The 22,599-nt window shown below is 41.3% G+C and overlaps 1 long non-coding RNA gene and 1 gene segment (V, D, J or C); one reads left to right on the forward strand and one right to left on the reverse strand.

The window, feature by feature from the left end:
- Positions 1-9,311: 9,311 nt before the first annotated feature.
- The window catches only part of LOC143135883 (Ig kappa chain V-III region MOPC 63-like), a 14,243-nt gene continuing 955 nt past the window's right edge, over positions 9,312-22,599 (reverse strand). Inside the window, 2 exon segments of the V gene segment in view lie at positions 9,312-9,713; positions 11,266-11,301. Of these exon segments, the coding sequence occupies positions 9,412-9,713; positions 11,266-11,301 (338 nt within the window).
- Positions 11,951-12,342, forward strand: LOC143135884 (uncharacterized). The gene is made up of 2 exons (XR_012989250.1): positions 11,951-12,038; positions 12,161-12,342. It is a non-coding gene; the product is annotated as an uncharacterized LOC143135884 (long non-coding RNA).

Here is a 22,599-nt window from a genome sequence, read left to right on the forward strand (position 1 = left end):
GCGGAGAGGAATTACTGCGTGACCCGCAGAGAACTGTTGGCTGTGGTGGTGGCAGTGCGCCATTTCCGAACCTACCTCTACGGCAAACGGTTCCTGCTGAGAACGGACCACGCGTCGCTCACCTGGCTGCTGAACTTCAAAGAACCAGAGGGCCAGCTGGCTCGCTGGTTGGAGGCGCTCCAGGACTACGACATGGAGATTCGACACCGGGCGGGTCTCCCTCACGGCAACGCGGACGCCCTGTCCAGGCGTCCGTGTGCAGCAGACCAGTGCCAGCACTGCCACCGGAGGGAGGAGAGGAGCCTGGCCACGGCTCAACAGGAGCCCGCTCGTCGGCTACAGGCTGCATCACCGCTGGCAGAGAGAGAGAGTCGCTGTTTTCAACGCTCGCCAGCGTCGCGCCAACGAGAGGGTCAACGCTCGCCAGCGGCACCAACAAGAGAGCCATCGCTCGCCAGCTTCACACTAGCGGGAGAGTCAACGCTCGCCAGCTTCACGCCAGCAGCACCCCGAGGTCGTCTCGCCACCTTCCGCTACCAGCTACAGTGATCGAGAGACCGGAGACAACGCACCGCAGCCCAACGCCACAACGCAGCACTGCAGAGCGGCAGCTGGGGCCATGGACGTGCAGTCGCCTGTGGACGTGATGTCAAGGGAGGAGATCCAGAAGGCGCAATCGGAGGACGCCACGCTCGGCCGAGTGTGGTCATGGATCGTAGCCGGCCAGCGACCGCCATGGACTGACGTATCAGCACTCGATCCAGAGACCAAAGCGATTTATTCACAGTGGCCGGGAATAGTAGCACGTCAAGGACTGTTGTATAAACACTGGCGAGCTCCCGATAGACAATATGACATTTTCCAGTTGCTGGTTCCTGCTGGATTACGAGCCTGTGTACTGGAACTTGTGCATGGGGCAGTGGGGGTGGCTCATTTCGGCATTGCAAAGACTCTTCGTCGGCTGAGAAGCCACTTCTATTGGCCGGGATGCAGGCTGGACGTTGAACTGCATGTTCACTGCTGTGACGCCTGCACAGCGAAGAAGGGCCCCACGCGACGCTCGCACGCTCCGCTGCAGCAATACGCAGTCGGGGCTCCCATGGAGCGGGTAGCCGTCAATATGATGGGCCCACTGCCAGTCACAGAGCGGGGAAATCGCTACGTGCTCGTAGCCATGGACTATTTCACTAAGTTTGCCAGCGCATGGGCATCCGGAAAACAAGAAGGACACCTCTGCATCCACAAAGCGATGGGCTAGTGGAACGGTTTAATCGGACGCTAGCAGTGCAGCTGGCCATATTGGACGACGGCCGACAAAAGGACTGGGACTTACACTTGCCCCTGGTGCTCTGGGCATACCGACAGCGGTGCAAGAGTCAACAAAATGCACACCGGAAGCTCTGATGTTCGGGCGAGAGCTACGCACGCCGGAAGCGGAGATTGGAGGTAAGCCTGGGTTGGATACTGGGCTATTTCACTAAGTGGCCAGAGGTGTATGCAGTGCCAGACGGCGGGGCGCCCACAACGCCAGCGTCGCGTCCCAGCCAGGCTCATGGACTGACGTAGGGTAAGACTTGAGTCAAGTCTCGGACATGGACTAAGTCTCGGGGGGCTGTGTAACGAACTGAGCCTAGCTGGTTGTGACTGTGCTCCCATGATGCTGTGCAGTGTGTGTATGTGTGTAATGTTCATGTGCTAAACCATGCGGGTTGACAATGTCGTATGTCCTGTCTGTCGTGCTTATGTTTATAGTTGGTTACAGTGTTCATAACCGGGTCTAACTAGTGTGTGTTGTAGATACAGCCTCACATAGATGTTTTGTGCTGGGGCATAAGGGCCAGGTCTGGCCCGGTATTATGTGTTTGTGTGTGTTATGTGTTCGAGATCAATAAAAACTATTCTGAGACAACTTTGCAGTTTGTTACAATACTGTACATATCTGTCTATATGGTTCATACTAAATATCCATATTTATTCAGTTTTTCTGTAACACAATACACTGCATATATCTATATTGTTCTTACCACTACTAGTTACCACTAATGGCACTGCCACTACATTGCACATATCTCATATCTATACATGTTGTTCATACATTGTTCATATTACATAGTCATATTTATTCTGCTCTTATAAGGTAACTGCTAATACACTGCACATATTTATATTTAATTTATACTACTCTAAACCATCTTCTGCAAAACAACTGTATACTACTGTCTACACTGCACTATATTTCTTGTCCTGTCTATAGGCGGCTCAAAGCTTTGGTCTCTGAGAGGCTGAGTAGTGGAGACTCAAAGCTTTGGAGAGGCTGAGGAGACTCACTTGCCAGACGCGCTGTCCAATCATTTCAAGTAGCTTCCAAGAAAGTTAAGTTCCTTTATTGTAGTAAAATCGTCATCTTCAGAATATCCAACACAGTTCAATGTCTCTAATATCAATTCATAAACGTCAATAAATCCACAAGTTTCATGTAGTCCACAACAGCAATAATTCCATTCAACAGCTATCAAATGAGGTCACCAAAAAGGCTTCCCCCGTCACCCCCTCTCTGTTCATTCCCAAAACACTTAGCAAGCAAGCAGGTGATATTACCATTCTTGCCACCACCAATACCACGTAACCAGAGGGGCAGCCGCGGCCTACTGGTAAGCGATTCGGGCTTGTAACCGGAGGGTTGCCGGTTCGACCCCCGACCAGTAGGCACGGCTGAAGTGCCCTTGAGCAAGGCACCTAACCCCTAACTGCTCCCCGAGCGCCACTGTTGTAGCAGGCAGCTCACTGCGCCGGGATTAATGTGTGCTTCACCTCACTGTGTGCTCACTGTGTGCTGTGTGTTTCACTAATTCACTAAATTTCCCCTCATGGGATCAAAAGAGTATATATACTTATTGATAGTGCATTTCAGGAAATGATTAACAATCCTGCCTAGATACTCTTCCACTATCTCTACAGCAGGGGAGTCTTAGGACCTGGGGCCCACACTCCATTTTACTGGCCCGCCTGGCTAGTCCTAAACTTTTGTCAGCCGCTGTGAATTTCTGTCACAACAGGTTTTTAAAGGTTGGCTGCAGTTCATGATCTGACCACAGTTTTACATGTGGCAATAGAGGGGGCGCTGTGGAGCTCCTGTTAGTAGAGATCACCAGGCCCATGACACGAGTGAGTAGCTGGAGTCACCATGGAGCGCTGTGTGATATACTGACAAAAACGTGATGACTTTCAATTTAATGTAAAGTAACATAACATGAGCGCTTATTTATGGCCAGCGGTCCTACAAGATTCATTTCTTGCCCCTGATCAATAGGCACCATGTTTCAGCACCATGGACAGCGAGATACTCTTCCTCTATCTCTACCATCTCTCCCTCACTTGGGGCCTGCGCTCCATTTGTGTTGGCCCGCCTTGTTAGTCCTTATTTCTGTCCCAACAGCTTTTTAAAGGTTGGCTGCAGTTCATTAACTGACCACAGTTTTACATGGGGCTATGAGAGGGGGCGCTGTAGAGCTCCTGTCAGCAGAGATCACCAGGCCCATGACACGAGTGAGTAGCCGGGGTCACCATGGTGCACTGTCTGAGGCAGTGGCGCAAAAAGTGGGTATGCGCTATATGCGACGCATAGGGGCGCAGCACCATGGGGGCGCCAAAGCCATGGTAAAAAAAAATTGGTATATTCTATATGTAGCTACTGTTGTACGTTTCTAAATCATTTCTGCATTTCCTCAATGTTAAATAACATTTTAGAGGACTAACCGGCTAGAGTAGGCGCCCTATCTCATAAGATTCTATCATAGAATTTTGACAATGAAGAGGGAGTGGGGGCGCCGTGAGCGCTGAGTGAGCAGGTACGAGTAGTGAGTTATCGTCTATGGAAAAAGATGGATACAGCATAAAAGCTGTCGGGGGCTAAAAATAGAAAAATAAAGAGGGAAAATGTGATGGCATGTCAAGGGATGCGACAGTAGTTAAATAAGTGGATGGTGAAAAGCAACAGGTAGGATTTAAAGTGTGACGTCTGTGCTTGGAGGAACATGTTTCATGTTCATGTTATTCATGTTACCAGACTAACTAGCGTTTGCTAAGCAGTGTTGGGCAAGTTACTTCAAAATCGTAATGTACTATGCATTACTTATTACTGTCATTTCAAAGTAATTTGTTACATTATAATATTACTGTCTCTGAATTGTAAGGCATTACACTACTATTGCATTACTTTTAAGTTACTTTCATCAAAATATCTAGAAATATGGATTTGCCATTCTAAATGCAGTTTATTACGCTCAATGCAGCTCATTGCTCTTCCAATGGAGGGAGATGTGGTATAGCATAATGACTGAGCTAGGCTTAAGGCTAACAACATACAGTAAGAATGCAATAGGCGCAGTGCTCATGATGCAAAACAAGGAACAATCATAGTCAGAATTTTGTTAGAAACCGACAAAAGGTCAAAGTCTGGTAAATTGTGATATAAATACTGTAACTTTAAGGCCTAGGCCTGCATAATAGGGAGCCTATTGTAAATCAAAGCTTAATAAAGACATGTCAAGATGGTGGCCTACTGGCCATTTCGGTGCCCTAAGTGAGTGGCTTTGAGTGAGTGACATATAAATGGTAACTCAAACACCTAAAGTAAAATAAAAGGCCTATTATACAGACCATTACTGTGTGTTTTTTAACATTAATTTCTGAAGAAATGCTGTTTTCTTATAAATGGTGCACGGTCACTTTAAGAGCATTGATCTTTACGTTCTCATAATGCCCTTTTGCCAGCTCTTGTTTACAAGCCTTGTTTGTTGAGTTACATTGATAGCACAATATTAACAATAATATGCACAATGTTAAGTTGTTTTAAGCAGCCTTCATTGCTTTGGAAAGTATGCAATGACATGTTGCTTCACATTTCGTTTTGCAAATAAAAGTGAATTATGAGCCTGGTATCCACCTAGCTATCTGAATGGATTTTTTGTCGACTTGGCATATCATGTGCTTCATGTAGCCTAAATGCTTGGGAAACTAATTATTGAAGACCCACCAATTCCATTCTACTAGTACTACGTGGTGGAGATTGAGAGAACCCAAAAAGTATCAAACTTCCATGTACCATGGTGTTAGTGCATTCTGACATTGTAAACGTTGACGAAGAGTGTAACGCAGTTTGCAGTAAAGCTACTATTCATTGGTTACATTTGGGTGCCCCCTCTGTCCTTTGGTGTCCTACGCAAAGTGCGTGATGTGCGTGGTGGGAGCGGTGGCACTGCCAGGCTACACAAAGTGCACTAACTATTATGTTCTTCATATCCTTGTCTCTGACAAGCTAAAAATAATGAGCGTAGGCTTATGTCCATCCCGCAAATAGAGTCTGACTTTGAGTCTGCTGCAGCCACATCCATCTTCAACCAGTATCAGGAGATACGTTCTACTATTTTGCGCAGATTTTTTCTCGCCTGTTGTTCTCGCGGTGGTGTTTGCGAATATGTATCAAAACAAAACAAGCGCTTAATTTTGGGTTAAAATGCATTGTAACGCGCGTTACTGAAGTTTGTACCGAGTAAATATTACCCAATTTTTTTTTGTAATGCCTTACATTACCGCGTTACCGCAAACAGCAATATATTACAGTAATTACATTACTTTTGTAACGCATTACTCCCAACACTGTTGCTAAGCATAAGCCGATTGAAACATAGCCTATTCCATTCAGATAGCTAGGTGGCTACCATGCTCATACTGCAAACAGAAATGTCACGCTAGCAACAACTCATTACATGTTTCCATTTCCTAACAATCCTAATATTAATAGCTTAATATTGTGCTGTCATAGACCTCTGAAGTTCGCCTACAAAAAAGAACCAAAACGGCCATCTTTGCCCATATAAGGAGATCCGTCTCTTAATTGAAGCTAACTACCTATGGCAAGTTGCATTGCAAGTTATCTCTGGGGTAGCAAAAATCTAAGTGTGCCGCCTTCACGTACTGGAGATCACAATATCCACTCGAAGGCAGAGGACAAAAGTGTGTTCAGGAAAACGTCTGCATTTCAGACTTTTCCATCCCCGCGAGAGTTTAGCAGGTGCGATAATTCAAAATCCCCATGTTATTTTCCCATAGGAAAAATCGCCAGATACCGGATGTCAAAGATGGCAGCTTTTTTGTAGGCGAACTTCAGAGGTCTATTGTGGCGTAAACAAAGGCTAGAGTTGGATCAGCCATATATCTTTGGTGAGCAACAGCTGGCAAAAGGACGTTATGAGAACCATTTAGACTCTTAAAGTGACAATGCACCATTTAACAATACTTCAAGTTCAAATTGGCAGAATTTCTTTAAAAAAAAAAAAAATATTTAATACACACTAATAGTGTAAATTATGGGGGGCCTCTAGCAGCCTCTAAATAGCACCAGGCACTCATTCACCATGACCTCTGGGCCTGGGTTGTACATTAGTGGAGGGCGTTCCACCCACCTATCCAAAAGCTACAGTATCTTTCCTATTATTCCTAGTAGGCCAGCCAAAGAAAATGGAAAGGTTTTCAATTTAAAAAGTTTATTATTACCATCAAATTCACCCTGAATAAAGTTTCAATAAAATGTTTTTATACCATTCCAATCTGTGTGTAGTCCACTAGGGGCAGAATATGCAGGATTCCAAATATGAGATTGCTGAGAATATTATTGGATATGATGACAATGAGCATTAATTAATTTACAGCTGGACTGTATCCATATTTACATGTAGTGGAGTTCACAGTTAATTTTCAGGAAACATACATTTAAGATATTTTGACATTAGCAACTAAATTACATTTGTATACACTATGTGTAACTGTAGCCATATATGCATTTATAGCGGGGGAAATAAGTATTGAACATGTCAACATCTTTTTCAGTAAGTATACTTCCAATGAGGCTATTTGTATGAAATTTTCACCAGACAATAGTATTAACTTAGGTAATCCACACACATAAAAAAATCCAAACATTAATGTCCATAAGTAGAGTTATGGAAGATGCTCACTCTAGACAAGCCTTGTGTACGCTTTTAGAAATCCCAGACATAATCAAATATAGAAAGGCTCTGAAAAAGAGTAAGTGTGTAAACTGCAGTATCATTGAGCAAAACAGTTTATTTATCATCTATTCAGGGTTACATCACAGGTCCAGAAGTACTTCAAATGTCTAGGTTTTTGATAACAATTGCACATTTTGGCCTGTAGGTGGATCATACAACCATCTAAGGAATGTGTTCAGGCTGAGCCCTATAGAGAGATAGATATATCTCAATATGGCTCTGCCCCTGGTCTAGATACACACAAAAACACATCTTTCGTCCCATCAAATGTTAGCATGGAGATGGGAGGCTGTGAGCATTAAATATTCTCTTGCTCACTACAGCTTGTTACACCAATAGGGAGACAACGTTATCTCTTCACTGCTAATAATCTTAATACAGTATACGTACACGTGGATGTTTCAGTTGCCAAACTCATGAGTAAATTGGTTCTATGATTCACAGTCCAACAACAGTGCAATGGTAGGAATTTGTTACAAAATGATTAATATAGAAGATTTGCTTAAAATGAATTGGTGCTAAATGTTAAGGAAAATGTCAGCAACGCAGAAATATTTTACATTTGTTTTAAATGTGACACTAACCATTTAGCTAAAGTTTATGCTATAAATACTATTTGCATAGAAAAACACAAAAGTACATTGACGAAAAGTCAGCGAACGTATCAGGAAATACAAAACCCTGTAGTCAGGAGGAATTCCAGCTGAACCACTGAAAAAAATAGTTATTTAGGTTTTACATTTTTGGTATCCTTAAGACATCTGGTCAACATTTCTGGATGATAACATTAAATTTAGGTGGTGGCAATTTTTTTATTGGCATATTTCCAAAATGGCTGCCAAAATATTATATAAAATATGAATAGCATATCTCTGCACCTAATGGGTCAATTTTGATGGTTTTGCTATCAAATCAAAGGTTTTCTAGGAGTTTATTTTATAAAGTGAATGAAAAGGTTAGGGTTAATATTGCAATGATCAGGTGATGGTAATTTCTGGCCCAAAATGCAACAAAAAAAAACATTATCTCCAATGGTTTGTTATTCACTTGCTAACTAAAATTGAGAAATTGGTTGTAGTGTTAGTCAAGGTAATTTTACCAATTGGAACTAGCCTACACTATGGCTGCATTATTTGGGGAAAATATCTAATTGCGATTATTTTTCTGAGATTTTGAGAATCTGGATTGTGATTAGAGATTTTTGATTTTTGAATGTCAATGAATTGATTGACTTCCATATTCCAAATGTCTCTTCAAGTTGTGCAACTTCTGATTGGTAAGCATGCCTAGTGCATGTCAGTGCCATCTGTGACTCTGCCATCAATCATTATGTTAAGCCCGCCTAACGTCTCTATACACGATGTGATTGGCCCTATCAAAGTTTAATTTTTCCAGCTAGCAAGCCAACCGAGAGTTGCTAGACTAGCACTCTGCAGGCTGCTGTTAGGGTGTGTCTAGATTTCTAGGCTAGTAGCATAAACTACTGTAGCTAAACATAATTAAAAAAACTTAATGTAATTAAAACTTAATACCGTCATCATGCAACGGCATGTCCTGCAATACCTGAAAGTACAGCCGTGTAACTGAGCACAGCTGTCCCAGTGCAGTTTGTGCCTGTAGGTGTAACCCAGGAAACAGAGCAGTCTGTGGGGGAAACTTGGATTTGCATTGCCAGGCCTGAGTGGGTCTGCTAGTCCCAGAATAGAGCAGCACTATCGCCAGATGTTCAAGTGTTCTCAAGGGATTTACATGAGGGCACATTACAGACAGTAAAGTCAGACTGACGAGGGAGTTATAGAGTTTATAAGGATTCATCAGCATTTCTGTACTTCTAAGGTCTAATTGGTCTTTTTATGGTGGTAGAGAAGGCAGGTTATTCATTAACTCTGTTGATTAAATCTGAAAACCTCATATGGTTGACACTCGTGTTTTTCTTTTATATAGTATTACTTTACTGAATTGTATGTATTTTAGGAAATATGTCAGTGGCTTATTAAGAACCTTAACATTTTAAATCAAAAAATTTTTTTCAAAAAAATCTTCAACATGCTGCATTACAAGACCATCAACATTGAATTCCATAGAGCATTTCACTCCCTTCATAGTTCATTATGATATTGGAATAATTTCCCTCGTATGATGTTGAACTATGACCGTGTAAATGGGTTAATTAAAGTTAGTTTATGACTAATAGTAGGATTCCCAATATTTACAAAGAACAAGACTACAATTGCCAGTCTCTTATCATCAAACTCCTTTATTAGTACTTTTTTGAAACACAAGAAAGGTTCAACGCTACACATATTTCAGATGATCAAGAAAGACAGTCACAGAGGAGACTCTAGGAGCAGTCTGATTTCTTCAGGATCTCAGTGACGGTCTGGGAGCCCTGCTTTGCCTCGCAGGTCACTGCGTGCCCCTGGTTCCATTCCTGGAGAGGGAGGGTCAGGGTGCTGCTCCAGCTGTACAGGCCGTCCTTCTGTGGGCCAAAGACACTGGTCTCCCCGCTCCTGCTGCTCCCCGCTACCTTCCAGCTCAGCGCCCAGTCGGACGGGAAGCCTCCGTTAGCCAGGCACATCACCGTGCCTGAAGTCCCGCTGGTGTGCAGGGGGGGCAGGACTGTGAGTTTGGGACGGGTGTCACCTGAGAAATGAACCAAAGAGGTAGAGAGAGGAATAAAGAGGTTGTCTGTTGAGAAACAGCAATACCTCTCTACACATGATATTACAGATGCTATATGACAGTAGGCCCACATGCTGTTGCACATACACTGTTGAGAAACAGCAATACCTCTCTACACATGATATTACAGATGCTATATGACAGTAGGCCCACATGCTGTTACACATACACTGGATCTTGTTCAAAGGATCATATTTTTTTTAATATATAACACTTGCAATTACAACATCACATTGTGTAGAAATGTCTTATTGCAAATCAAAGCATCATACATTTTAGAATTTTAGGTTCATTTGGGTCTAACAGAGCATTCATTTTCTGACTCACAGCAGGAGAAAAATAAAAACTTAATTGAAACATTAACGCCAATACTGTTGCAGCTAAAGTTCCCAGATCTCATATCATAATGTCTAACATCACCAGTTTTCAGAAAACACATGCATATGATAGGCAATCTAACATACAAAGTGGACATCACAGTAAAATAAACTAGTTTGAGTTGCAAAACAAAGGTATGGCCCAAGCACAAGTTCTAAAAAGTATAACAATCTGCCCAGAGGAAAAAAACACTCAAGATGAGATCTTTTCTTTGTGTAGCCTTTTCCTCCTAGACATACATTGAGCTTTTTCATGTATGCCTTAATTTCAACTCTGAAAATTTTTTTCAATTGTCTTTCAAGTTGTAGCCCTTAATCGTAGATCTTAAATGTACGCTTTTTTTCTCTATTTGCAATATTGATCTATTGTTCTGCTCTCATTTCTCCTAAATACAGTTGAAGAGAAACAGGACAGAATTCAGAATCTCCAAATAAGAGCCAAGAGCCAATAATTCTGTGAGACAAAGAAAAGACGGCAACATTCTCTTCTGGGTGAAAACGTGGTACTATGGATAAGCAGCTTAGACCTACAGTGGTGTACAGAATAGAATAGAGTAGAATAGAATAGAGTAGAATAGAATAGAGTAGAATAGAATAGAGTAGAATAGAATAGAGTAGAATAGAATAGAGTAGAATAGAATAGGGTTGAATACAGTAGAATAGAATAGAGTAGAATAGAATAGAGTAGAATAGAGTAGAATAGAATATAGTAGAATAAAATAGAACTATAGAATGCTCCAAATGTATGACCGTTTACTTACTTCCAACGTCAAGTCTAGTGCCGCCTCCAAACGTGCACCACAGTGATACAAACACTATCAGTGGCCGTACAAAAACCCTCCTCTGAGGCGCACAAGCAACATACCTTCACTTTCTGATATCCCAACAAAATTCATCCAGCAAAGATTTGCCAATCACTTCACCAGGGGCTAAGATTCCCCACCAATCACCAGTACACACAATGAACTCAGTTTTTCACATTATGACCAAACTCAGAGGCAGGTTTATGACTAATCTATTCTTAAATAAAGCGCATCATTGCAGAATATATACAAATGACACGTATGAAGTTTTTTTTTACCAAAATACTAAGATGTAGACAAAAATGTTAAGTTAAAGATGAAAGCAGGACTTACTTCCAACATCGAGTCTTGTGCCTCCACCAAAAGTCCACCACAGTGATACAGACTCATAGAGACGCTGTACAAAAACCTCTTCACGGCTCAGCGACTGTGACTGGCAGTGCAATATACCGTTACAGTGAGGGCAACATGTGTTAGCAGATCAAAAACTCAGTCTCAATTTTATGTTTTATTCTATAACTTTTTCCTTGATAAAATAAAGAAAAAAAATCCAAGTAAAAAAATGCAGGCCCATTTACAGTTCTTAGACCTTCCATTTGCTGACCAGTATTTTTATGTTTGCACAGACTGCGCCCTAAAAAGGTATCAAGTAAGAAGACATTTCACATATGGCAATAATCTGTAGGCCTGATGATAGTATTCCTCATGGTAGAATCAGATGCTCAAATGAAACTGCCTGTAGGTTTCGGTGACCAGTCTTGTCCAGGGGCACTTGTGGTATGATGAACGCAATAAGGGAAGATTTACTTCAACAGAAAGTTGAATACCACATGATAATGATGATTTCAGCAGAGCAGAAACTGGTGCTATTCCAGGTAAATAGAGCTCAAAATATTTATTCACATATTTATTCACTTTCCAAGGGTGGGGAACTGAAGGCACCAGTCTGACAGAGGGGATATTTGCATAACCAACCTGAACATTGTGCTGCTGAGAGCTTTATATCTCAGAGAGAGGACTGGATCACCGTCATTTGGGAGAACACAAATCTGACAACATGACTTTTCTCATCAGATTCCTCTGGGCACTCCTGTTCTGCATTCCAGGTAAAACCACAAAGTCATGTGTTGTGGGGTTTATTTGCGAACTGAATTTGATTATTTTGAAATATCACATAAAAATATTTATTTACTAACCAAATGCCACTGAAATGATTGAAATGTTTCAGAGTGCAGGGGCCAGATCAGTGTGACTCAGACTCCTACAGTGAAAGCTGTTCCTGTGGGACAAACCATCAAACTGAACTACAGAAGCAGCAGCAGCCTCCATGAGTACTGTAGCAACTGTGTCTCCTGGTACCTCCAGAAACCTGGAGAAGCTCCTACACTTTTAATAAATCGCATAAACTCACGCTTTGGCGCAACTCCAAGTAGGTTTGTTGGTGAAGGATCCTCTCGTGGCAGTGACTTCAGTCTGACCATCAGTAATGTCCAGGCTGAGGATGCAGGAGTTTACTACTGTCAGAGTGCACACTATATCAACAGTAAATGGGTGTTCACACAGTGCTAAAGCGCCGTACAAAAAGCTCCCTCAGTCAGGCTCCACATGACTGCACTGCTGCTGCTGCAGGAGGTGCTGAAGCATCACAGGAGCACAAGCGTCTGCTGCACGTCTGCACATGTTTGGACTAAACATTAGCAAGTAAACATTTACTGTAAACTAATAGTATGATCACATATTCACCTTTAAATATTGGCATGTCTTTATTTTAGGGCTGTCAAAATAACTGATTAATTTAGATTAATTAATTTGAGAAAAAATAACTGATTAAAAAAATTAGTGCAGATTAATCTATTCCGTATGACCTTTGACCCCGAGCCGTTCTAGTCAGTAAAAATTAGACTGTAAAATGAAGGAGAGAGAAGAAAACGTGCTGCCTAGATCATTGATTGGAACATTTACTTTTAAAAAATGGGCTGATGGTGTTGATAAAAATAAAGTGTTGAAAATAAAGTCCTCTGCAATGTCTGCAGCAAGGAATTTACATATCACCGGAGTTCATCAAATCTATAGTCGCACATCAATGCAAAGAAATAAGTGTTGACATTGAGGGGAGTGTTAATTTATTTTCTTTGTGTCCCCTAGGTTATATCTGTGCCCCTGAAATGCCTTGTATGTAAAAAAAAAACTTCTTCCCGAAGCACTGTTGAATTTATTTCCTCAGCATATTAGGTCATATCATAGATTATTATGGCCATTATTTGAACAGTGAAAATAATAATAAAAGAGTTTTTGAACTTTAATGTCATTAATGCTGATTATTCAATGATTCATTTGAATTTAAATATTTAAAATACTTTCGCAGCAAAAATGATATGCGATTAATTTAGATGAGTATGTAATTAATTAGATTATTTTTTTTAATCGATTGACAGCCCTACTTTATTTATATTTTAATTAGCCTATAAATGGTTCATAGCAATAGAGCACAGTATAAAAACCTCCCTCAGTCAGGACATGATTGTTTGTGGAAAAGATACTTTTTAAAACACATTCTGCATCTGTTTTACACATTACTCATTACAGTATATGAATATCAGATGCTACATCACTTCATTTTGGAGAATTCTTCATACTTCATCCATTCTTCATACTCTAGATGGTGCTGGTGGAGATGTCTAATCCTGCTACATGTAAGATGATGGTGGTGCAAATACAATCTTCCTCTCACATCTAAGATGGAGGCCAAATCTGCCCAATCTTTTCCCAGTCAGGCAGCACAATACTGCATCCCTGCAGCAGGGGAGAGCTACTGAGGTGAAGGCTGCTACAGGCCTGTCTGTGGCATTGCAGTCCATGGTCAAGTGAACTGATCCTATGAGTTTACTCATGTAACCAGTCAAGCTTACAGACACACCTGAACACTCAGAGCCAATCAGCAGTGCACACACACTCCCTTCACCTGCAGCTGTGTATGGACCCATAGGGAGAGTGTGTAGTGGACATCTGAGTGTGTATTGGACATCTGAGTGTGTAATGGGCATCTGAATGTGTAATGGACATCTGAGTGTGTAGTGGACATCTGAGTGTGTAATGGACATCTGAGTGTGTAGATAGATAGATAGATAGATAGATAGATAGATACTTTATTGATCCCCAGGGGAAATTCAAGGTCTCAGCAGCATACAGACAACACAAAAACATTCTTTAACAGCAGAAAGAGTAATTAAAGTATATAATATAAAAACACAACTAAGCAATAAGGACAGTAGAAGATAAAGAATATGCTAAATATACTAAAATACAAATTATACTAACTAACACTTAATCTAAATCAATTCTAAAAACAGTATCCACATAGTGGTGATTAATAAATCAGAGGCGCTTGCAATGACTGAGGCAGGGACTGAGCCTGTGATTCTCTGTGCATAGTAAGGTATGGTAAGGTGCTCTGTGTGAATGAGTGTCATGGTGGTAGTGCAATGGTGATAGTGGTCATGGTGATAGTGCAAATGAGTAAGTCCAACAGTGCAACAATGCAGAAATAAAGTAAAGTAAAGTCTATATATCTATATATTTAACTATTTAAGAAAATGTATAAGTGTGGCCACTGTTCGGCTGTGGCATGGAGGGGGGGGTATGCATGTGCTAATGTGCTAATATAGCACGCAAACAATGAGGCATAAAGACAATGGTAAAAGTGTACCAAACATGGAGGGGGTGAAGAGGCAGACAGACTATGCAGAGAAGTCTATCTCTCCTAGACTTTTCCTGAGTGAAACTGGCTGCTTTTCTCACTGCTGAGGAGACTGAAAACAGTGAAGGAAGAAAACACAAAGTAGCCCCTCAGTGTGATGACCCTGCACAGTGTGATGACCCTGCTCAGTGAGAAAAGCAGCCAGTTTCACTCAGGAAAAGTCATTTACATAAACGTGTCAGTTCAGTTTGCATGAGTGTGACAGTTCTAGTTTTATTTATAGCCCTCTGAGTTCACGTCTTCATGGCTAAGAGCTGATTCTCATAGTGGACAACTCAACAATGACTTTCATCTTCCTCTTCCTCTGGACACTTGTCCTCTGCTTACAGAGTAAGATCCTTGATATTAAATTATATTTTATATTAATATAAATGTTTGTGTGTGTGTGTGTGTGTGTTTCTGAATTCTCATTAGTATATGTGAGAAGTTAATTTCTCTAAATTCTGCCTGTCTTCTCTACAGAATCCTATGGACAGGTCACTGTGACTCAGACTCCTGCAGTGAAAGCTGTTCAACAGGGAGGATCGGTCACTCTGAACTGTAAAACCAGCAGTGATGTGTATGATGCAGGGACATCATCTCCTCGATTAGCCTGGTACCAACAGAAACCTGGAGCAGCTCCTAAACTCATTATCCGTCATGCCAAAACACTTCAGTCTGGGACTTCATCCAGATTCAGTGGCAGTGGAACTAACAGTGACTTCACTCTGACCATCAGTAATGTCCAGGCTGAGGATGCAGGAGTTTACTACTGTCAGAGTTTTCATGTTGTCAGTGGTAGCTATCTGTTCACACAGTGCTAAAGTGCCGTACAAAAACCTCCCTCAGTCAGGCTCCACATGACTGCACTGCTACTGTTGGAGCTCACTGCAGGTGCTACAGTCTGTGGGGCAGAACATCTTTGTTGCTCTGACTGACCTACGTTAGAACGAATATTTCATCTCTCACCTCTCACAGATTATATTTGTAATGTCATGTCTTGTTTGTAGGAGTGTATGTTACCTGTTAAGGCACAAACACCACCCAGCTGTGAGTCTATCAGTAGAACTGTGTTCTCTATCAGTAGGACTGTGTTCTCTATCAGTAGGACTGTGTTCTATATCAGTAGAAATGTGTTCTCTATTAGTAGGACTGGGTTCTCTATAGGACTGTGATCTCTATCAGTAGGACTGTGTTCTATATCAGTAGGATTGTGTTCTCTATCAGTAGGACTGTGTTCTCTATCAGTAGAACTGTGTTCTCTATCAGTAGAACTGTGTTCTATATCAGTAGGATTGTGTTCTCTATCAGTAGAACTGTGTTCTCTATCAGTAGGACTGTGTTCTCTATCAGTAGGACTGTGTTCTATATCAGTAGGACTGTGTTCTATATTAGTAGAACTGTGTTCTCTATCAGTAGGACTGAGTTCTATATCAGTAGAAATGTGTTCTCTATTAGTAGGACTGGGTTCTCTATAGGACTGTGATCTCTATCAGTAGGACTGTGTTCTATATCAGTAGGATTGTGTTCTCTATCAGTAGGACTGTGTTCTATATCAGTAGGACTGTGTTCTCTATCAGTAGGACTGTGTTCTATATCAGTAGGATTGTGTTCTCTATCAGTAGGATTGTGATCTCTATCAGTAGGATTGTGTTCTTTATCAGTAGGACTGTGTTCTATATAAGTAGGACTGTGTTCTATATCAGTAGAACTGTGTTCTCTATCAGTAGGACTGTGTTCTATATCAGTAGAAATGTGTTCTCTATTAGTAGGACTGGGTTCTCTATAGGACTGTGATCTCTATCAGTAGGACTGTGTTCTATATCAGTAGGATTGTGTTCTCTATCAGTAGGACTGTGTTCTCTATCAGTAGGACTGTGTTTTCTATCAGTAGGACTGTGTTCTATATCAGTAGGATTGTGTTCTCTATCAGTAGGACTGTGTTCTCTATCAGTAGGACTGTGATCTCTATCAGGCCATCCTTAAAAATATTTTTGTTTGCAGTAACAGTCAAAAAAAATTAAAAATGGGTCGGTAGGTAGGTCAATATTTTTTTTTTCAAGATTCAAAGTAAAAAAAAAAGTACAAATTTTGGTCATGGTGATTACATAGGAATGAATTTACACAAATGTGCATATCGTGACGTAACTGACTGGGTCTTCAACCCGTGCCTTCAGGCGCACCATTGCAAACCTCATTCTGATGCAGGTTATATAGACCAGCCTTTCTCAAACTTCTTTGACCTGAGGCCCGGTCATGGCAGACTTTGGGGTCATAGGGCTCATCTACATGTACCCAGAAAGAAGGCTACAATAGCTCTTGGCCACGTTATATTGAAATTTGACTATACAATACTCAATGCTATACAGTGTATTGTACAGTCCCTGTTTCTAAGGAAGTTCCAAAAAACAACGTCGTTCTATTAAGTTTCGTTAAATAAATAAATAGCCTTCCAACAGGTTGAAGCGGAGCTTTGATCGATTAGTTTCAGTTTCTCTCGCGCAGACGCGCATTGAATGAATGCTCATACCACCACTTAATTGTAGGGCTCCATGTTTAATGACATCGATAGCAGAAACGTTTGTTTTCTTTTTTCGTCGATCCGCGGTTTCTTGATCAAGTGCGCAGCAAATTATCAGATGAAGCACCGGGCCTAATTTCACTCCACGACTCCGCGGACCAGCAGTCTCCATGTTGCGGACCCATATTTTGAGAAATGCTGAATAGACCACAACCAATTTCAATACTCCGACACGGTCACCGTTAGACTAGGGGGAGAAGGGATGAGAAAAGATCTGGCCACAGTTCTTACAGAACTTCGTGCCATGTAAAAGCGTTATCAGTTTGTGTGAATGAAACGAAGCGTAGGCCATAGTGTGACATGCGTAAAACCAATGGTGTAGAGATGACGCCACAGGTTTGCATAGACAATTTGCATAGACAATTTATATTCACAATACTTGGGCCTACTAAAAGAAATATTATTTTATTGCATTTGTATTGGTTGTTTAGAGTAAAAAAACAATCGGTCGGTATTAACGCAAGTTTACAACCGGCAAGTCGGTCGGACTAAAAGGGGAAAAAAATAAATATTTGGGTCGGTTCTAAATTGACAGGGTCGGTCGGGTTACGGCAAACAAAAATATTTTTAAGGATGGCCTCAGTAGGATTGTGTTCTTTATCAGTAGGATTGTGTTCTCTATCAGTAGGACTGTGTTCTATATCAGTAGAACTGTGTTCTCTATCAGTAGGACTGTGTTCTCTATCAGTAGAACTGTGTTCTATATCAGTAGGATTGTGTTCTCTATCAGTAGGACTGTGATCTCTATCAGTAGGACTGTGTTCTATATCAGTAGGATTGTGTTCTCTATCAGTAGGACTGTGTTCTATATCAGTAGAACTGTGTTCTACTGCTGAGACAGTGGGTGAGTGAGGGCTTTCACTGTAACCGTGAATAGAGATCCTCCTACAATGGTGATGAGGTTAGAGGCACAGCGGGGATAATAAGTATTGAACACGTCAATCTTTTTTTCAGTAAGTATACTTCCAGTGAGGCTATTCACATGAAATTTTCACCGGACATTAGTATTAATTTAGGTAATCCACACATATATAAAAATCCAAACATTAATGTCTAATAGTAGAGTTATGACTAGAAAAGTGGAATGGCACAGGGAAAAAGTATTGAACACGCTAAGAAAAAGCAGTACATAAAGGCAAGGTATGGCCAAGAACAAACTGGAATCTATAAGTAGTTAGAGAAATAATCTCTCCTATCTGTGTAAATTGATATAATCTGGGTTAGTACATACTGGTGGGCTATAAAAAGGTTTTTTGTTACCAAGGTGTCACACAAGAAACATTTCATGATGGGTAAAAGCAAAGAGCTCTCCCAAGACCTTTGCAACCTTATTGTTGCAAAATATATCAATGGAACTGGTTACATATGCACATCAAAACTTCAGAATCATCCAGCAAGCAGTATTGGAGCCATTATCTGCAAGTGGAAGGAACATTACTGCATCATCAACTGGCCATGCACAGGATCTCCTTGCAAGATTTCTGACCAGGAAGTCAGAAGGATAGACAGAAGAGTAGCCCAAGGACCACTCAGAGAAAGCTCCAGAAAGACATGGTACAATTGTTACAGAGAAAATCATAGGTAATGTACTCCACCGCCATGGCCTCTATGCACGCTCATCCCACATGACTCTATTGCTGAAGAAAAACATGTCAAAGCTCGTTGAAAGTTTGCTACACAACATTTGGACAATCCTATGAAATACTGAGAGAATGTATTCCGGTCAGGCGAGAGCAAAATTGAACTTTTTCGGATGTCATACTACACACCATATTTGGAGGAGAAATGGCATTGTGCATCACCCTAAAAATACCCTACAACCCCAGTGAGGTTTGGAGGTGGTGGCATCATCTTATAGTACTGGCAGACTTCATACAGTTGAAGGAATGATGAATAGAGTCATTTTGTTCCGGGAGAATCTTGCCATCCACCAGGACAATGAGGATGAGACATGGCTAGACCTTCCAGCAGGACAATGATCCAAACCATTCAGCAAAGAAAACTCTCAATTGGTTTCAGAGAAAGGAAATCAAGGCCCTGACTTTAATCCAATTGAACAGTTTTGGAAGTTGACTAAAGATCAGGATTCACAAGAGGAACCCCTGGAATATTCAATATTAAAGGACTATCAGTTTAAAAGAATGGGCCAAAATCACACCAGAATACTGTAACTGATTAGTTTCGTCATACAGGAAATGCCTTGAAGCTCTTATTACGAATAAAGGATTTTCCCCAAAGTATTTAAGAAATTTCAGCAGCCGTGTTCAATACTTTTTTCCTGTGTCATTCCACTTTATTCCACATAACTCTACCTACGGACTTTAATGTTTGGATCTTTTTATGTGGGTGGATTATCTGAGTTAATACTAATGTCTGGTGAAAATTTCATGCAAATAGCCTCATTGGAAGTATACTTACTGAAAAAAATGTTGACTTATTTTCCCCGCTGTACATATTCCTGGTACACTGAAGATAGTGCTGATGCAGTACAATCTGTCCCTCAAGTGTAGAAGGTGCCCATGACCCTACTGCAGGAACTGGGGAGAACTCCAGAGTCTTGCAACAGTGTTCCTGTGGCCAGCAGTCAATGCTAAACTGACCTGATCTGATTGGTTTGCTCATGTGATCAGTCATCTCAAACTCCTCATCACTCAGAGCCAGACAGCAGCCAATAGGAGCAGCCACTGCATGAAAAGTGTGATTTTCGTCCCCGTAAACGACAGGAGATCTCCCTCATTTTCAGTAGTTGACGACAATTTGCAACCCGCGCTTGTCGCCGTTTGTCTGTGCCACAAATTGTCGGAACCGAACAATGACGTATGTGGAGAGCTTGCAGAGTGCTAATGGCCCTAATTAGCATATGAATGCAGCGAAACCGCGGCTGGCCAGGCCTGGCTAGAATATCCTTACTCAGTATTGGATGAAACCACAACTTTCAAACTAGTAAAATCACTCGTGATTGGTTGGCAGATCTGTCACTATTGGTCACTCTGCCTCATAATAAATGTAAACCCCAATAATAATGTGTATATATATATATATATATATTCATTCATATTATGCTGTATATTCATGTCATTGTTATCCTATGTAGGCTACTACACTATTACAGTGTTGTGCCAGTTCACAGCTTTTCTGAACTAGTTCAAGTTCAGTTCATACATGCTCAAAGTGAACAGTTCACGTTCAAAGTTCACAATTTTAATTCTGAACTAGTTCAAAGTTCAGTTCATTTGACTTTTTTCGTGAAATATTCATTTTTCACTCTACGAGCTAGAAATCACTATACGTTCTTTGAAGCTGCTCATTGTAGACATTTGCTCATGACACTGCAATTGTGGGTTTCTTACCAGGTGATGAAACTTGCAGCAGTACAGACAAGGTAGACCAGTCTCCGTGCCATCACTTCCACTACAGCAGATGTCCATTCTCCTGGCGAGACAAGTAACCACTCATCTAGCACTAGATCCAACGCTCTCCATTCTTCCAAGAAAAAAGGGAAGTGCTCGTTTAAAGGTCCCCTCTTCTAGAAGGAATGAGCGCCGACGATCGCGGGAGCGTTGTTTAAGATTCACATCCACATCCAAGTACCGTGAAGTAGTAGCCTAATGAAACTGTAGGCTAGCCTTTCTGTTCTGCTGAATCCAAGTACAGCTCGCTGCAGCCTGTGGGAAGGCGAGGCTTGTAGATGCTCCTCTCTGAATTTGCCGCCGCACACTGACTGTTGTTTATCCTATCAGCTGTTCCGGTGGAAGCGCGACCACAGTGCAACCACTGCTCACTAGAGGAAGTGTCTCCCCTGCTGGCGTGGGGGCGTAACGGTTGGACTTAGTGGTTTATTGAAGTGACCCTGCTGTGGCATATACTGAGAATGTTTTGGACTGTGTAAATAGTCTACTACCAGGGAAATAGCCAATCTATTTATATATATATAGGTATAGTCAAGTCAAGTTTATTTATATAGCACATTTCATACACAGAGGTCATTCAATGTGCTTTACATAAACAAAACCAAAAAATAATAACAAATAAAAGCATAGAAGGGCAATATAGTCAAAGAATAGTTAAAAGGTAAAGATCATAATAAAAAGAAAACATAAAACACAAGGTAAAATCATTTAAAAATAAAGAATAATTAGTAAGCAAAACAAAGGCAAAAGTAGTAAAAAAAAGTAATAAAAGACAAGGTAGAATAATTATCAAGGCAGATTCAGAATTTGTAACTCGGCACAGTTAGCAGAAAGCATCTGAGAACAGTTTGGTCTTAAGTCTAGCCTTTTTGATGTCATACGAAAGTTGGTTCCACAGCTGAGCCGCATAGCAGCTAAAAGCTGCTTCACCCTGTTTAGTTCTAACTGTAGGTTTTACTAGCAGGTTTTTTCACCTGGGACCTGAGAGGACGAGAATGTGTGTACTGCTGAAGCATGTCTGACAAGTATTTAGGTCTTGCTCCATTTACTGATTTATAAACAAGCAATAGTGCTTTAAAGTCAATTCTGTGACTTACTGGAAGCCAGTGCAAGGACTTAAGAATTGGAGTAATGTGGTCAGTTCTTTTAGTTTTTGTTAGAATCCTAGCTGCTGCATTTTGTATCACCTGAAGCAGTTTTGCATATTTTTGTTGAACGAAGATAGTGATAAAGACAATTATTTATATATTTGCGTCTGAAATTCTCATTGTGTTGGTGTGAAGGGAAAATCTGAATCTAAACTCTATCGACTGTTTTAAGTCAGGTTACATTATTGGAGCTTGCAGGGAACAGACATGTCATACCCAGCATCATTTCTGCCTGTTGAGCGTATTACTGGGAGTTGTTTAAGCAAGACCAAAGGCCACAGTCATGCCAGCATGCACAGTTCACTCCCCCTGCTACCCTGATTTGCATTTGTATAGCTCACAGCATTTTCATTTACATGTTAAAGCCTCCCTATAGAATTAGGAGGAGGGGGGTCATGGGAGGACGACTGCCAAGCAAGGCCCACGTCAATTTCTGACAATTCATGGCAGTTTTCGGCATTGCCTGCAAATTGCCGCGAACAGCCATTAAACTGAACTTCCACGACAATCTACAGTGCCTCATACTGACGGAAATCACACTTTTCATGCAGTGAGCCTGCTGCTACCATCCCACCCAGCAAAGACACTGAGGGAATACAAGATGGAGTCGTTTGGTGGGCTTAACATAATGATTGATGGCAGAGTTGCAACGGTTTGGCTTGAATTCCCTGCTACTTGAAAACAAATATCCTATTGCGTCCTATTGCGTGCAGAGGGAATTTGAAAGACTGATTATCCCGCCCCTCGGACTGAGCACTGCGAACGGTGAGAACCCAGACGCTACATTTTAAT

The sequence above is a fragment of the Alosa pseudoharengus genome, unplaced genomic scaffold (assembly GCF_046254945.1).
Source record: "Alosa pseudoharengus isolate Yale_2024_CS ecotype anadromous, Long Island Sound unplaced genomic scaffold, YU_APseudo_1.1 YU_APseudo_1.1_scf_20, whole genome shotgun sequence".
NCBI lineage: Eukaryota > Metazoa > Chordata > Actinopteri > Clupeiformes > Clupeidae > Alosa > Alosa pseudoharengus.